This window comes from Sinohyriopsis cumingii, chromosome 1, assembly GCF_028554795.1.
Source record: "Sinohyriopsis cumingii isolate HCF-2022 chromosome 1, ASM2855479v2, whole genome shotgun sequence".
Taxonomy (NCBI): domain Eukaryota; kingdom Metazoa; phylum Mollusca; class Bivalvia; order Unionida; family Unionidae; genus Sinohyriopsis; species Sinohyriopsis cumingii.
Window position 1 is genome coordinate 126,478,075 of NC_142961.1, and position 19,487 is coordinate 126,497,561.

Consider the following 19,487-nt stretch of genomic DNA (forward strand, 5'->3'; position numbering starts at 1 on the left):
TTTTATATTATTTGACACACACACACACACACACACACACACACACACACATATATAAACGTCGTGCCTGGCGGAATCGCCATATAAAGGAGAGAGAGAGAGAGAGAGAGAGAGAAACTGCCTGAGTGAAATGTGAGATGGGTACCGCGTGTTTATTTGTACTGATAACATCCACCCGGCTTTCTCCCTACCCCCCTTACCATTATTAATAGGTTCTAGATATGTACCTGATTTTTCACAAGGAATTTGGAACTTACTATCATTTAAATATAGTGTTCTCAGTACGATATTTCTAAATAATTATTTATCTTTCCTTCTGTTACCTGCTTTCTGAATTTGTCTTTTCGTCAGGCTGTAACATAAATATAAGAAACGATATGAAATGGATGGTACCATAAAGTCTAAAAATCGGTAAGGTAATTACGCCTTTATCTCCCTATGTCGTTTGGAGTCTGGATTTAATATTAAAAAAGAACTAACTTTCTCTCCAATGAACTTATCTTTTCTGCTCTATTTTCTCAAACAACTGCGATCATTTTCTATCACCTACAAGGATTAGCGAAAAGTGTGCAATCGTTTCTATTTACTTCGCATTTCGACGGCCGTTAAGCGCGTCTCCCGACTATTCAACTGGAAATACCTCTTATGGCGAATCCCGGGACAATGCCGCTAACCGCGCAAGCGCAAGCACACTCCGCTCTCTCAGCATCCTAGCCTTCAGAGTGTAATGGGATTCTCCATTCTTGTAAAGAAGCGATGCTTACAAACACTCTAATGCTGACCTCAGAAAATATGTGACCCATCATTTTCGTGGATATATTCGTCAAGAAAGAGAAATGATTACATTTTGGAGTATTTTACTTGGATTATTGTACTTCGGTCTCTTGGATAACCAACTTACGGAAGCAGGTAAGAGAAAAATTGATTTTTTGTACTCTGATTCAACAGTCGGAACGTACCCTCTCACTGTTTGTGGGACCGTATACTTTCAAATGATTGCTCTCCTCTTTGTAGCACTGCTTTCGAATGGTTCTCTCCTCTTTGCAGGACTATATTTTTTAAATGGTTACTCTCCTGCTTTGCCAGCGAAACCGCGATAAGAATGCCAACGAGTAGTCCGGGCCAAAGCCTTGTAGGGCAATAGGGAATTTAAAAACTTAGTCCCCATCCAGTCATTATGCTGATGTCAGTCCGCTTTGTTTGCCGGTTGAGTTGGTAATAATAATAATAATAATTATTATTATTATTATTATTATTATTATGTTATCGTTTTGGTTGACATATTGTATTTGATATTGGATCTATTTATCTAACCCTATGAGTCTTATTTTCTAATCGCTTTCCCTTTTTATGAGAGAAGAGACTCGTTTTCATTGTTCAACAGAAGTAGATATTTCAAAGTAAATCTTTTTCTGTTAAGCAAAAAAATGTAGATTCACACAGTGCTGAAGATAACCTCATTAAGTTTTGTTCGCGTTAGTTGATTGTATGTGTTTATATATATATATATATATATATATATATATATATATATATATATATATATATATATATATATATATATATATATATCAGTAGCCTATCTCGTTTTTTACAACCTGCCATTAACATAAAAGTTAAAATTTTAATATTCTACCTTACATTGGAGAGAGAGAGAGAGCGAGAGAGGTACTTGAGATTGAATTTCCTTTTATGGGTCTATACACATATAGGTTTGATAATACTTTTGATTTTTGCAAAAGTTATTCTATTAAGAGTAGACCTTTTAAAATAACCAGCTGACAATGGAATTATTCTCCGTAAGTGTAAAGAATAATTCATTTGAAGACACGTGTCTGCCTCTTTTGTTAAACAAAGGAGATATTTTCTCCTTGGATGATGCTGATACTTTCTTGTTGATGTTACTGTTATTCTCTGGTTGACGCTGCGGATATTTTCTTGTTGACGGTACTGATATTTTCTTGTATACGTTACTGATATTTTGTCGTAGACATTACTGAATTTTCTCGCAGACGTTACTGATATTTTCTTGTGGATATTACTGTCTAGGGAGTAAGTCTCTTGCAACAAAGAAAGGGGACAGATTCAGTTACCGTATGTACTCACGTCTAAGGTCAAACTGCAAACAATATAAGCCCTGGCCGACATATCAGGGTTTATGTTGTTTTTTCTACTTATTCTTCCTAATGAACGTCATAGACGAGATCTGCCGGTGCATTACGCGACGGCAGATATTGGGCTGTATGCATTTGGATCGATACGGTACATGATACATTCAAAGATATACCGTCTTAAATTGTAATCATATGGGTTTTACCAGTATTAAAATCATACGGACCTTGATCCACAATAGAAACCAAAGCGTCCTTGTTTCAGTTCACTAGCTTAAATATTGATTACAGATTCTCTTTCCCTTCTTCTCTCATAGCAGATAGAAGTGCCAGTCAGTAGCTATTTAATACAGCCTGCCAGATATCAATGATTCTTTTCACCAGGAAACGTTACCAGCTTAGAAGAAGACTTTAAATGTTTGTAATTTTGTCCTCACATCAGGTACCTTTAGTGACCCTGAAAAATGGGCGTCTCCTTTCCCGATGTCATTGGTCTGTGAGAACAAATGCTTTGAACAAGGAATGACAGCCAGCTTTCTTTCATAGAGGTGGTTTTGATAAATGAAATTGCGCACAGAGCGAGTTTGTGGACGGAATGAGCCACACTGTGGATGTTAGCATGGTGTAAGGAGAGTGCTGCGGGACACGAGACAGTGACCAAATCCCCACAGGGATGTTGTCATTAACATCACAAGAATAATGAATGTGTTCTCTAAACCTAAGCGTCTTATTGTCCATCTTCAGGGTTAATGCATTGGGAATACGAACACATGGTTCTTCAGCTACGTTCTGCATATTAGTAGTATTCTTAGCATCAGTGACACCTGGTACGGATCTAACGATTGGTTGCTGCTAGACTGTGTGCGCAGGTGTACTAACTGAACAAGGTTTTCCATTTCTTTCCCAACATGAAATAATACCATAACTTTAGTAAAATATATACTTAGAAAAATTATTCAGATGAATATTTAACTTCCTTACACGCCATCTCGATATAAATTTAAAGTTATCCGTTTCTTTCTTGCTATAGCTTGACGACACCTAATGATACTTGTACTGATTCATACGAAAACCTGGCATAAAACATAAAACTGTAGTATGAAGTACTGTGGCAGTATAAAATAGATAAGTATGAAGTACCAAGGCAGTATAAAATAGATAAGTATGAAGTACCAAGGCAGTACAAAATATACAGATAAAACTATAGTATGAAGTACGAAGGCAGCATAAAATAGACAGATAAAACTGTAGTATGAAGTATGAAGGCAGCATAATTTAGACAGATAAAACGGTATTATGAAGTACGAAGGTAGCATAAAATAGACAGATAAAACTGTAGTATGAAGTACGAAGGCAGCATAAAATAGACAGATAAAACTGTAGTATGAAGTACTAAGGCAGTATAAAATAGACAGATAAAACTGTAGTATGAAGTACTAAGGCAGTATAAAATAGACAAAACTGTAGTATGAAGTACTAAGGCAGCATAAAATAGACAGATAAAACTGTAGTATGAAGTACGAAGGCAGTATAAAAAGAAGCAAAGGGGAGTGTAGCTAGAAGGTATTATGAAAGCCAACTACTCATAGATGGTTTACACAGTACAAGCTGTCCTTTGTTATATATGACGAGAGAGGGAGAAGCTAGAACTGCACCTACACACTGTACAACAACACAAACAGTTGAAGAAGGGATGGAGAAAGGATGAAGATATAATTATCATTCTTCTCATGATTCATAACAAAAAATATGCAGTCAAAATTACATACTTGCGAAAAATATAACACGCTTCTTAGTTTTGTTTAATACTGGCCCCTTTAGTGATTGTGTTGAATCCGAATACTATTTAAAACCGTACATTTACAATGTGTTTATATTGTACGAGTTTTGACGATGCATATTAAGCAAACACGCGAAAGGTTGAATATTGAATCTTACAGCATTTGAAAGAAATTTTGAGGTTGCAACCCCAGAAATATGAGAAACGAATCTTTGCAATATTTCTTGCAGTCCCAGAAAGATAATATGTCCTGCATTAAATAAACTTTGTACAACTGTAAATAGACAAATATTATAGGCGATCGAGGTATAGTACCAATAAATTCATCTGTCATATAGCTTTAGGCATAATACCATCGCCTTAATAAGCGTCTAATCAATTACTGAAACGTTCTGCAAATCCCGCGTTCGAGTTTAAGTTGATCTGTTTAGAGCAGTAGTGCCCTACCTTTTTTGCCTAGTCAAATTTGGGAGTTTATGAGAGAGTGGCAGGCACCGACCGCTACCACTTGCAAACAGTCTCTGATATGCCTTTGCATTCGCATAGCGTTGATGTATTTTGCGAGATTATAATCTTAGTATACATTTCCTACTTATATTACAACCGTCATTATTCATTATAGCCTCTTTCTGTAAAAACGTAATTTTGATTAATAAATTTAAGAGCCTAAAACACGGGCACCCAAAAAAGCCCTGGCAGGGGCCATGGCGCCCGCGGGCACCGCATCGGGATCACTGGCTTAGAGTCCAAGTTGATCTATTAGAGTCCAAGTTGATCTGTTAGAGTCCATGTTGATCTGATAGAGTCTAAGTGGATCTGTGTTTTTCGTGTGTTGATACTTAGGAAACCTGATAGATAACTTAAATTCACATGAGTTGAAACTTCATGATGGGGTTTGAAACTCCATGATGGGGTTGAAGCTTCATGATGGAGGTTGGAGTTGAAACTTCATGAAGGATGTTGATAGTTCATGATGGGGGTTGAAACGTCATGATGGGTCGAAATATCATGTCATTGTAAATTCGTGACGTTCATGGTGGGGGTAGAAACTTCATGATGTGGTAAATTCATGACGTTCTTGATGGGGATTAACTTTATGGTGGGGTCGAAACTTCATGATGGGAATTGAAACGTCATGGTAACTTCATGATGGGGGTCGAAACTTCATGATGGGAATTGAAACGTCATGGTAACTTCATGATGGGGGTTGAAACTTCATGGTAACTTCATGTTGGGGGTTGAAACTTCATGATTGGGGATACACTTTATGCTTGGGGTCGAATCTTCATGGAGGTGTTAAAATTTCATGAAACTTAAAATAAGCGTTCGTCTTTTCTTTGAGTTAAAGTCTACCCTTGAAACAGGTTGTCCTGTTTGTTTGGCTACATAAATAATAGTGTAGGGTATTTCCCCAAAACCACAAGTTAACTGGCAAACGCGTTACTTAGCAAATACATGGACATATGGATTTAATTATCATGTCGTTCTGCATTTGCCTTTATGGTTATTTTATGTATTATAAGAAAAGCAAAGGAAACCATAATACAAGCTGCACACTGTATGTTTCACCTGGAAACCATAATAAACACTGCTCAATACATGCTTCACTTGAAAACCATAATAAACATTGCACAACGTACGCGTCTTGTGCAGACCACAATAAACATTGCACAATGTACGCTTGATGCGAAAATCATAAAAAAAACATTGCACAATGTACGCTTCATTTGAAAAGCATAATAAACATTGCACAATGTACGCTTCATGTGAAAACCATAACAAACATTGTACATTGTACGCTTCATGTGAAAACCACAGTAAACATTGCACAATGTACGCTTCACGTGAAAACCATGACAAACATTGCACAATAAATCCTTCACTTGAAAACAAATATTACACACTACATATATCACTTGAAAACCATGATAAACATTGCACAATACATGCTTCACTTGAAAACCATGACAAACATTGCACAATACATTCTTCACTTGAAAACCATGATAAACATTGCACAATACATTCTTCACTTGAAAACCATGATAAACATTGCACAATACATGCTTCACTTGAAAACCATGATAAACATTGCACAATGCATGCTTCACTTGAAAACCATGATAAACATTGCACAATACATGCTTCACTTGAAAACCATGATAAACATTGCACAATGCATGCTTCACTTGAAAACCATGATAAACATTGCACAATGCATGCTTCACTTGAAAACCATGATAAACATTGCACAATGCATGCTTCACTTGAAAACCATGATAAACATTGCACAATACATGCTTCACTTGAAAACCATGATAAACATTGCACAATGCATGAGCTTGTTTGAAATGCTGTGCAGAAGGCTGCAGTGATTTTCAGCTGTTTATTTTTTGCAGATAGTCAAACGGATGCCACAAGATTTGTTTTGTATGAATGTGCTTGAAAGAGTTTTTGAATAAAGAGAAGGAGGTTAGATCTTTGACTCCGTTAAGTTTATTTATACAACCATGGACTGAAACAAAAATAGGTACCGAAGAGGTTGCATATATATTGTTGATTAAACTCACCATGAAGAGGGCCAGATTGGTTATTGAAGCATTGAGAGATAATTCAGTCGATGTTTCCAAAATAAATTTCCAATATAATTTCCAAGACCACTGATTGAGGGACAGGTAGGTGTGAAAGAACCAACCCTAGCTCTCGCTGTTATTCTCCAAGGTTACATACAGTAGCCAGACACAAACAGTTGCCTTTTTACCTCTTGTGTTGCAACAGAGAAAATAGCCTTCATTATATCTTATAATCGACTTCCTCAGGGGAAGTCTTACTCATCCCAAGTGAATGTGTTATTACCGCCAAAACGAATAAATTTGTTCCGTATAACTTGCTCACCACCGAAAGATGGTGTTTGATTATTTTAAGATGGTGTTTGATTATTTTAAGTTTGATTATTTTAAGATGGTGTTTGATTATTTTAAGATGGTGTTTGATTAATTTAAGATCGCGTTTTATTATTTAAGGTGGATTTAGTCCACAAGCTTTATGTAAACGACAGATGGTGATTAAGGACTTTTTATTTGGCAAGTCCATTGTTCACTATCACTTTCAAACAAGTTTATAAAGACACCTGCGCATACAGGTTTCATTAAATATGTATAAATACAATGGTCAATTCGTATTGCACATAAAGAAATCATGCTCAATACATATACTACCTGGACACTGAGTATTCTACAATCACCCTTTCACTAGGGAAGCATTAAAAGGAAGGGGTGCATGTTGCACAGCATGAGTTACCGTCCCCTTACAAGATGTATTTGGTTCAACTACATATTTGGGTTACGCTTAATTCCAAATTGAAAACAGAAAAATTCCCCCCCCCATCTTTACCCATCTGCTTATACGTTAGTGATGTTCATTTGTCGTTACCCCGTTGTCTTCGTTCTAAGTAAAATATATCGGTTCTGTACTTCAGACAGATTGTTATATTGTTATCAAACTGTGTACGAGATAACTGTGTGTACAAGTTCCCAAACCACCTGGTGCCCAATCATGTGACAGATTAGTTCTGTTCCGCACTTGCAGCACAGTCAGATTGGCACCCAGACAAACGACAGAAGGATACTTAGGTCTGTGTCGCATGTGCTGCCATGCCTGAATTAGGTTGTCTTTGTCTTTCAAGAATAAATTAAAATGGCAAAAAGGCTATTTAAAATGGAATACATGGGGATACATACGTTTTTGGAGTCGATACAAGCTATATTACTACAACAATAAACATAATTTCCAGTACTGTTAACTCTATATACGAATAAGCTGTATTACTATAACAATAAAAAGTAGTGCTAATACCGTTAACTCAATAGATGAATAAGCTGTATTACTACAACAATAAAAATAAGTGCCAATAATGGTAACTGTGTGTGTGTGTGTGATTAGGATTTTTAACGTAGCTTTAAAAAAATTTCAGTCATATCGCTACGATGTTTGCAGTGTGGCAGTTTCTAGTGATGTCTAGCACTGGGGCATCATGCCGCAGACATGTAGCATGATGTCCAACCCAGTCACATTAGCCTGACACCAGGCCGACCAGTCCTAACACTAACCTTGTAATGCTGAGCGCCAAGCGAGGCAGCTGATAGTACCATTTTTGTAAGTCTTTGTTATGACTCGGCCGAGGTTCGAACCCACGACTTCATGCTTCCGAGGCGGACGCTGTAACCACTAGGCCATCGAGGCGGTAATATATAACTCTGTAGACGAATATATTACTCCAACAATAAAAATAAGCGCCGATAATGTTAACTTTAGACGAATAAGCTGTATTACTACAACAATAAAAATAAGTGCCAGTAATGTTAACTCTATAGACAAATAAGCTGTAATACTACAACAATAAAAATAAGTGCCAATACTGTTAACTCCATCGATAAATAAGCTGTATTACTACAACAATAAAATTACGTGTCAGAATGTAACTTTACGTATGACCTATTCATTTTTACGATATATATATATATATATATATATATATATATATATATATATATATATATATATATATATATATGCTTTATCTTCGTTTGCCAAGTTTCCGGCATGTTAACATTGGCGGATCGATAAGATATTTCAGTGCTTTGTACTAGCGACATCTGTTGGATTTCATGAGTTGCCTTCCTTTTCATGTAATGCCAACTAACCAATAACTTGTAACTGCGGTGCATTGTACGTCAGCCGAAAATGATGGAGGCAAATTACTTCAAAAGGATACCTTGCAACTTTAACATCGAAAGTCTAACTACGTACCAGAGAGAAGCCATTAGAGCTGTATTTGAGGGAAAGGAATTATTTGTGCAAACACGGACCGGCAGTGGAAAGTTGCTTATTTTTGAATCATTTCAAGTTCTGTGCTCCCTTTGTCTCGATCATTTATGAATAGTTTTCAGATTTGAACATCCTAAAAGGCTTGCCGCCGCATCCAATGAAATTCACAGACGCGAAGCACTGAAATATATGATCAATTTGCGAAGGTGCAGATAGGGTTAACATACTAGAACCTTGGCGAGCGAAGATGATAACGCTTCAGATTGTCTGTTCAATTATCGACTATTTTCATACGAAAAAATGAAACGATTTTCATTGTTGGCAAACACATTTCCTAATTAATACAGTGTAAACAGTGGTGTGTAGGATGATTACAGAGGGGTCATATCCGACAGCTTTCAGAGCGTGGCATCTTTAAACTAAAGATTTTAATGATGGTGAGTTTTCTTGTTAGGATTCAGGTTTTTTAGTTGGTTTTCTTGTTTGTATTGAGTCATGAATTAAGCGGCCCTGGCAAGCTTGCAGTCAACTCTAGTAACAGATGCTTCCCCACATTTCGATACTCACTTAAATTTGGCTTGCAATCAAAATTTAAATCCTAGTTCTTTTTTTCTCAGCTTTTTTCTCTTCAAATTCCATCACGAAAGAAAGTACTTACAGAATTGCCTTGGCCGCAATGGTCCTATCGCATGTGTTGATAACAGTTTTGCTCACTCTGACACATTGCCATATCTCATTAGGGAATATATACTGACTCGATGGATTTTATATTTCGGTCTAGTTCATATTCCTATTTTATGCTTTTGTGAGTTTAAGACAAAAAAGTTATTTATGGTGCAAAATAATTACAGACTGCTGTCATATTCATGATACCAAATAATACCAGACTGTTCTCTTATTCATAGTACTAAATTATCACAGATCTCCCACCCTCTCTCTTCCTCTCCCTCTCTCTCCATTTCCCTATCTCTCCCTCTCCCTCTCTCTTCCTCTCCCTCTCTCTTTCTCTCTTCCTCTCTCTCTCTCATGGCATGGAAAACAGTCAATACACGTAACGCTAGCCAGTTCGTTACTTATTATCAATCATTCTCTGACCCAGAGAAGAGTTATCGTTTGTCTAGGGGGAGAGATTCTTTTTGGTCTAGATGATTTAATAGGTCCATATATCAGGGCGTTTTAAGAGTTAAAGTGATTGAATCCTCAGACATAGTGACGTACAGATTAACCAAAACAGAACAAACAAATAAACAAACTTGTAAGTAGCCATAAAACAATCAACAGGTTTTGTATTGTTATTTTATACAACTATAGCAAACAGCTGATTCAACCTTTATGGATGAAATATATAACCTAGTGCGAGTCTGATGTCAACAAGAGATGATCCAGACGTAGCCTGATTTATGGGGACTATTGAGTGTGCAGCGGAAGATAATATTTGTGATTAATCTCTATGGTCAAGAAAGCATGAATATCACAGGGACAATTTTCTCTGTATATTAAACACTGCATTTTTGATCTATGTGTCCTTCACAAGAGGTCAAGCTGTGGGACTGTGAACAAATGACAATATCGTTTGCAGCTATTCATGCGAGTTGTTTTGCCTTTCGAAATTGACCCACAAATGCCGCCAAAGACACTGTTCAGGGCCGAGTTCCGCATCACAATTCCCAATTAGGATTGTTGTCTGTACTTTTTAGAATAGTAAAGAGAACAATATTTCCATTACTTTCATGAAACTCATTCTTTACAACTCAACATCGTCACTTATTTGCATCAAGTCATCTTTTATGATGCGTTATCCAATATATATAATCCCCTACACATTCTTTCTTGTAGCCATAGCCACTGCAGTGGAAAAAATTCTTTCAAATAATAAAGGTTGTAACATGTCGCACAGCCTAAAAAGCATGTACTATGTAGGTGTAGACAACAAACAGGTCAATGGGTCAGAATGTCGGTCAGGATTTGGTGGTGATGTGTGTCCCCCCCCCCCTCCACTATTTGTGGTTTGTGGTTATCGTTATTTAGGAGATGTTAGATCACGGTGTTATTGCACGGATAGAGTAGACAATAAAATAAAATATAAAATGAAGTGATGGAAAAGCAGAGATCTGAGCAGAGGTGGAGAATAAAATAGCCAGAGTCCACGTATGTAAAATATAACAATTTAATCAATTACATAAACAAAATGAAATTGAACATGACTTTTGAATGATTCACTTTTGTTCAGAAATATAGTCACACAATTAAAATTACAAAATTATGCGAAATTCGATTAGCTGTTCTGTTATACTGATAGAACAAATTTCATTAAAGGATGGAGTGACTGATCGAGCTCATATTGCCAGCAGTGGGACCGTCACACATCCCACCCTGATATGTTGTGACAGGCGAGTTGGAACGAAAATAATACAAATATCCATTCGAAGAAAGTAGTTTGATAGCTTGCAATTAAGTTGATTAATGAAACATAACACGTAGAATGCGTGATATGCATGGACCAAAAGGAGCCCGATATGAAGAGACTATTTAGTGTGAAGCAGGAGATGACAAGAGGACCACATAAAAGTGAGGAGTGTTCATTGAGATCACAAGAAGACCACATACATGTGAGGAGTGTTCACTAAGATGACAAGAAGACCACATAAACGTGAGGAGTGTTCACTGAGATGACAAGAAGACCACATAAACGTGAGGAGTGTTCACTGAGATGACAAGAAGACCACATAAACGTGAGGAGTGTTCACTGAGATGACAAGAAGACCACATAACTGTGAGGAGTGTTCACTGAGATGACAAGAAGACCACATAAATGTGAGAAGTCTTCACTGAGATGACAAGAAGACCACATAAAAGTGAGAAGTCTTCACTAAGATGACAAGAAGACCACATAACATGAAGAGTGTTCATTGAGATCACAAGAAGACCACTTAACCGTGAGGAGTGTTCACTGAGATGACAAGAAGACCACATAAACGGGATGAGTGTTCATTGAGATCACAAGAAGACCACATATCCGTGAGGAGTATTCATTGAGATCACAAGAACACCACGTAACCGTGAACATTTTTAATTATCATGATAAAAGTAATTACTATGATCTCTAAGCACGGATGTTCGTCAGCAGATATATACAAAGAGTATAAGCACAGGGAAAGAGAACAGATGGTTCCTTAATTGTGGACCTGTACATTTTGGTACCTATTTAAATAATTTCGGCAAAAGCCTTGATGCTGACTTTGGCGGCTTAATGGTTTTGGGGCTGTGTGTGGATTGGACCGGTAATTTGAATTAACATAACGATCCTGACAAGAAGCACATGCTTCCGGATTCATCCTGTAACCAGAAATTAAAAGGGAAGAGCATTTTGAAGTGGGAAGGATTTGAATTCTCCCAGCGTCAGGTACATTCAACACACCCATAAAGGCCACTCAGAGAAACCATCTAGCTGTGGTCTTTATGAGCTGGTGGTGGTGGAGTGTGAGTGCATATATATATATATATATATATATATATATATATATATATATATATATATATATATATATATATATCTTATTTTCTTCATATGGTCTGTTCCTAAATACCCCCACCCATTCAACTACTCCAAAGTTAGTCAGTCTCATTGTACTCCATTAACTTTTTGGAGAAAAAAAAAGATCTAATTTGTAAAAACTACATAGACTTAAAAATATTCCATGACTAGGAGAACCAGTTTTATTACAAATATTAATTTCAAGTACAAATTATCTGTCACAGTAAACTCCGATTGTATGAGTGATAGACAATATATTTATCACATTAAAATGGCAGTCTGCAACTGCCTTTTAATGCAGTGATGTGTCGTATTCTACTCTTATGTGTTCCAGATATAGATCTTGCGTAAATGTTTAATGCACCTGTATTTCCTACTAAAAGTAATTTCTATTTACAACAAACCTAGTTAGCGATCCATTAAATTTGTGTTTAAAATATATTTGTCTCAAGTCCAGATGCGACGAGGGGTATTCTGTGGTACACTGACAATACATTTATTGGAAAGATAAGAGATGAGTTGACAGTTTAAAAACTATTTTAAACTCACCAACGCACGTTTCTGACTGAGGCGTTCGACTTTACCGATTACTGACATCTCACCTCTGACCACGTGAGTTAGAACTTCGGTTCAGCCATGTAGGTATGTGAAAAAGCTTGCCAGTGGCTTCCCGTGGGTCTGTAGTTCTTCGTGTGGGTTTACGGGATTTACCAAATATACTATTTGCCAAATATAACCTATCACGTACAGAAAAATGGCGTTTAATCCATAAAACCAAACCCATTACTAACATACGTATAGTACCGACTTAAAATTCATAGGAGACCGCGGTCCGTTTACCACTGGTATATATGTCCCTCATGACATCGAGGATTTATTATGTTGGACGACTTTTCGTGGTATTTTAATGTTAGAATAAACGTGGCATCCAAATTATTACACCCTAAATATTATCGATATTTGGATTACTTGAAATATCAGAAACTTCTAGTTCTTATTCTACCACAATCCTGGCATAATAAAAATGTCCAATTAGACATAATACCAATAATAAATGTTGAGTTTGAGAAAGACGCGGGTTCTTTGATGACATTTTGTTTACAAGATATTACTACGTTAATTTAGTTCCAATATTTTTTCCAACTTTTGATAAATTTTTGAAGAAATGAAGTGACTAGTTATGCATTTGGATGTTAGTCACTAACCCGGATGCAATATATATATATATATATATATATATATATATATATATATATATATATATATATATATATATATATATATATATATATATATATATATATATATATATATATATATATATATATATATATATATATATATATATATATATATATATATATATATATATATATATATATATATATATATATATATATCAGTATAGTTTATACTGTATTTTCCAAAGCATAGTTACATTTAAACAAAATGACTGGAACGTTTTTGTCGCAATATGCTTTTTATGGAACCGGCCGAATCACAACTGTTTCATTGCCATCTTCCGCGAAAAGAAAGAGCCTGAAGTTAATGGACATTACATTTTCTGTTTAGACTTTAATGCTGCTTACTATGGAATTGAAGTAAAACATCGTAACTCGTTTTAAAATCTCGACAAAAATTCAGATAAAATATTAAACATTTTCGTAGTGTTCATAACCCAAAAAATATTGGAACTAAATAGGAGGCGATTGGTTCAGTTACTGAAGTGATACCTAGAATTACTGAGATTCTAGTATTGATTTACCCCTTGAATAACTATTTCATTTTTCTATGGTTATCTATTGCATATGAGTGATTTCAAGCATATTCTTTTGAGAGGCTTAGCTTTTCTCTGCAGCAAGGGTTTTACTTCTTTGTTTACATTGTGCAGAGTGTAATTAATAGTATATATTTATGTGGAATTTCTCACTTTTTCTTTGCAATTTTGTCACGCACTTTATAACAAAATGAATTCGACCTGGTCCCATGTTGTAGAAACTTACTACGCACGAAATTCAAACCGAAGATCTGAAACTTTTAACAGTCTGTAAATTTTATTAGAATAATGTTCGGAGTTTCGAACTTTTAGAATTTTCTTACTCGTGACCATCTACTGGAATACTGATTTTAGACGATTTGAATGCACTCCAGGTTTTATATGTCATTTTGGGTTATGATCACGACCTCGAATTTCGTGCTCAGAACGTCAAGAGAATGCGGATTGATTAAGCATCAGTTTTCGCGACCTGTCATTACTGATCATCTGGGACATTGCTTACAATTCAGACAAATATTATGATTGCTTACTGCGTCTTGCTGTCGACATTCCCTTTGTAATATAATGATAGATACTATAACAGATATATTTACTTCGTTCATATCAGTGCGTGGTGTTGCATCTACGCTATTAATAACAGTGAATTAGTCAATACCAATATATGCAAAAGTGTTTTTTTGTTGTTGCATAGTCATTAACTCAAGTCACATTATACCTATGAGTACCCTTGTTTGCAGGAGATATAAATATTTGTTCACACAAGGCAAGTCGTGTTCCACGTGGGCTTCTTCCTAGTGGAACATGACTTTTCGTGGTGAACCAATCTGCATATCTTCTCCAAGCAATGCAATACGTAATCAAACAAAACTGGGAAACACGGTCTCGTAAGGGAGACACGATTGCGCGAGGCCTGATCACGCGAAGGAGACACGATCACGTGAGAGAGATGTTTTGTTACTTGACACGTGACATTCTCTGTGCCAGTCTTGGACACTGTTAATTTTATAACTTTATCAGTTGCTTCCCCGATGTATCGAATTCAAAGACTGGTTATGGAATTGCTAGCATCTGCAACAGCTTTAGTTTATTTATCAAACTCACAAAATATCTTTCAAAGGTCCACCAGGACACGCACCAGCATTCTCCGTGCCTAAATGTTCTTGCTATTGCATAGTTTCACATCTAAGGTTATAAGCTTGAAAATTGCGGAGTTTGAGTTCATATGATAGCTTCACGGTCTTTAGTACTAATTATCTGAAGGTGATTTTGTAGACTTTTCGCAGACGAGATTTTATCTGAATCGGTTGTTAGCTGTTTCGAGGGACCACTTTACAATCGAAGTTCTTTTTCTCCCTCTTGCAGTCCTTCACCACCCTATCTCCCACTTCTGCGGCATACAACGTAATAATTACGTTAGAAAAATAATTTAAAAAAAAACTAATCAACCATACAGTTATGACACCAACACCATTATATTCTTTCACATTATGCTTCTATTACATTGAGAATTCGTAAGTTTATTTGAAATTTGTTGTTTGTTCATTGAATGGAATTCTTCTCGAGCTCCTAAACAATCCATTTATTTAAACTTGCTATAAAAATATATAGCGTTGTTTCTTACGTAAGATGTATACAAACGCCCATATCAATCTCATCATTAGTATCACGTTACAACGCAAATCACATACTGTTAGATCGTTGTTTTGTCAGTTCCGGATGATAAATTACCTCTTGTTAGGAGAGCGAATCATTCACGTTCTTTTAGCAGTTTTCTTCTCCTCCATCAATGAATTCTTATGCTGACCAGTTACTGCACGCGAATTAATTTTGACTTTGATGTGAAAAGCTAGTAATGTTCCTAAGTATTAGTGAGAAAAAATGTTGTGGAGGAAATAAAAGCCCAACAGTGCTTGGCGCCTAGTCAAATATTTCCTAGCTCCTTATCTGATGAACTGGCATGTGAGATTACTTTGCTATGCTGTGTGGCAAGTTTGTTTGTTCCATGTTGTTACGCCCAAACAACAATAAAGAAGCACACGTGCACTCGGTTTCTGATAAAGAAAATGACAGATCAGCAGAATACCAGAAAGAAAGTTCAACCTTATAACTGAACTCTTGACGCGTGGCGAAATGTACGACCTTTTCTGTCGGCAACGACAGAAGTGTCGTCGTCAGCACTGAAATTATGTATCAGAGTTTCGTGTTAAAGTAAAGCAAAGTGGGTGTGCGCTCTATAGAACCTGTATCCTAAAATATTGTGAAACAAGCGTACATACTATGCATATGTTTGTGATGTTTATGGGTACACTCTCACTTGAAAGTTTGACAGTCTTATTACAAAATTTGCTTTTTAAACTGACAAAGTGGCTAATATTGTGCCGGATTAAGTCCTTACAGGGCCCTAAGCACTGAAAATGTTATGGTCGCCTCCCTCTCCCCCCACAAATTGTGAAATTCCCCCCACCACCCCACGAACAAAAAAGAAAATCACAACAAAACAAATCAAACCAATATTACAGAGCTGAAAAGGTGGGAAAATAGAATTGTTGCCATCATTCCAAATCAAAATACTCGTACATGCAGATCGAAATGGTCATATATAATTCATTCAGTTTATCATCAACAAATATCTAATTTTTTCTGGTGACCCTGTTGGGCTGGTGCCCTAAGCACGCGCTTTTTGCGCTTAATGGTAATCCGGCCCTGCGCTGATAACACTATAATCGTTACACTCCTCTACATGACGTAAGCAAGAAACAAGTTCATGAAAATGGTACTAATATTACACATAGATCAAAGTTTCTTTTTTTTTTTTGGCTCGGCTGACCATCAGGTCAAATTTGGAATATTGGTTTGAAATGTGCTGAGAAGAACTAAAACGTTTAAATTTTTTGAGGAATTATGAAAATATTAATAAAACCTTCACTTATCTTTTTTATTATCCTAATGTAATTTAATGAATTTATTTGAACGACAGTCGTATCATCAAGATCACTGCAATCTTTAATATTCATCTCTCAGGTCCAGACTAAGTTAATCTGATTAGTCATCATAAGATGCGATCTGATTGGTCGTCATAAGATGCAATCTGATTGGTCATCGTAAGGTGCATTCCGAGTTGGTTTCTTGGTGGATATATCGGGAATTTCATCCAATATTGACATTCTGCTGGAGTATAGCTTGTGCTTTAATGAAACCAGAACCAGGTAGAGCGTTAGGTAGTGACATTGATATTTTGGTTTGGAACTTGTCTCAGACAAATGTAACGAAGAAAGTTACTACGTTTCTACATATGCGATCATACGACACTTTATAAGAATATCATTATCATCCGTTGTCGAAGTAGTTAGTTTCTTGTTCAGCAAAAATTGTGTTTGTTGAAAAAAAGTTTTGAATATTCACACATCACATGTCGGAGGCATTCTGCTTGACGTAATTATGCGACGAGGTTAAACTTGACTGTTTTCTAGGATGGCCTGAATTCCAAGAGAGCACTCGCTTTATGTGGTTATTGATTTAAAAGAAGTGATATGTGCAGAGGGAATACACATACATTACTGTTCTAGTCGCGTTATCTCCTGTGGTCATAGTGTTACTGTATCATTGTACAGACCTATTGCACATCAAGTATTTCATTTGTCGCAGTTTGCGCGACAGTTTGTATAGATTGTTGCACGGAAATTTGGTACAGAATGCTTAAACTATAGGTTCAGAATTCTAAGATCATTGTTAAAATTCGCGTTTACAAGGCTGCTGTAGTTCAGTTTTCAAAAATGCTGATTCAACGGCAAGCTTTTATTGAAAGGCAAGGTTTCATCACCGTTGATTTCCTATCGAATTTGTATGAGTTTAAGTCCAGCCTGCACAACTGGATTGACGAATATAGGTCTCATTGGACAGTTTATCTGGTGAATTTTCATCCGACAATGACCCATTGCAGAAAAATGAGAATAATTTTACACTGAAGATACAAATAAAAACAAACTAATGATTTTTGTAGAAATCACGCATGTGAGATTTTGACTGCGGCAATCAGGTTAATTCCTGATACAAATGGTGGCTTTTATACTGAACCAACACTGCCACCAACCCCTCTTTTATACATTCATTTTTGACAACAAAGAGCTATTTTGAATATTTTCCTGTGACAAGGCAGCTAAAAGATTCAGCATGTGCCTTATGCATGAATAAAGTTCACTAGTACTATAACTAATTAGCATACTTTTCATACGTAAGACAAGTCGGCTGTTCATTTGCAGCCCAAGTTACGCATTTGATCTCCAGTGCTAGTCTAACTGTGACAGGCAGTCACCAAACAAGCCAACCCATTTTCAAGCCTAACTCAAAGTAAATCTAAACCACATTACAGGTTTAGCTTCTATGTGAATTTATAAATGCTAGGCTCATGATAATTAGGTTCATGCCTTCTGCCTTAAAATATAGGGAGGTGTCAAAATACGAAACTATCATGTGAGACCATATCACTTCGTACTTGAAAACCATATTAGTACGCAAATGTTGCATGAAATAAACCCGTGATATAACGAATGTTGCCTGAAATAAGCATGTATTCTAAATAATATGGCATTGCTCAGTGACTTTTTCTGCTGTTATTTGTATTCTTTAGGTCACATTAAAGTAACACTTTTCCTGTTTTTAGTATTTGATGAACGTTTCACTACTTTTTTGTGCAAGAGGTGTTTCTCCACTCTTCCTTTCAAGCATTCTTGTACACATGACTATTTCAACGCTATTGTGTGTGTGTGTGTGTGTGTGTGTGTGTGTGTGTGTGAGGAGTGGGATATGGTCCCCATTAAGCATGGTGCTTTGGTTATCGTTATCTAAGAGATGAACGATGACGGTGTTATACTGTGTTATTGCCCGGATCGAGTAAACAATAAAATAAAATATGTAATTAATGGATGGAATAACAGAGCTGTGAGCAGAGATATAGAATAGAACAACGTGTTGTTTTAATATTTCGTTATTCTTGCTTTGTACGCGTTTCGATTCTTCAAAAGCTAAATCGTGTCCATTTTTATTGTGATCCCATGCTCGTCATACAACCATGACCTTTAATAATAGCTGGTAGAACATACTGTCGAGGAAGATTAAATAATTTATGCAGATTAGCTTGTAAAAGAGCGGCGCACGTAGAATTATTGTTTTTTTTTTATAAAAAAAAAAACATGTACAATGGTCATCTTTTAAGTTTTACATATGTAGGCCATGTTGTAAAGCCTACCATATGCAGTTTGGGGCAAAATGTCTGAGTGTTGGAGTGCAGCAAGGTCTGTTTGTTGGATTACATTATTTTAACTTCTAGAATGCTATTTTAATCTGAGGGTTTTAAATTTTGATCCGAAATCACAGGGGTGGGTAGGTGGGTGGGATGTTGTTGTTATTAAGGTGTAAGGCGCTGGTATAAATAATCACATAAAATGACCTGGAAACAAG

The 19,487-nt window shown here is 36.2% G+C and overlaps 1 protein-coding gene across 1 annotated transcript in view; it reads left to right on the forward strand.

Moving 5' to 3' along the window:
- Positions 1-741: 741 nt before the first annotated feature.
- Positions 742-19,487, forward strand: part of LOC149807833 (receptor-type tyrosine-protein phosphatase mu-like) — a 411,639-nt gene continuing 392,893 nt past the window's right edge. Inside the window, exon 1 of the mRNA XM_089971230.1 lies at positions 742-909. Within this exon, the coding sequence (XP_089827356.1) occupies positions 837-909 (73 nt within the window). The 5' untranslated portion in view covers positions 742-836. The remainder of the gene's footprint in view (positions 910-19,487) is intronic.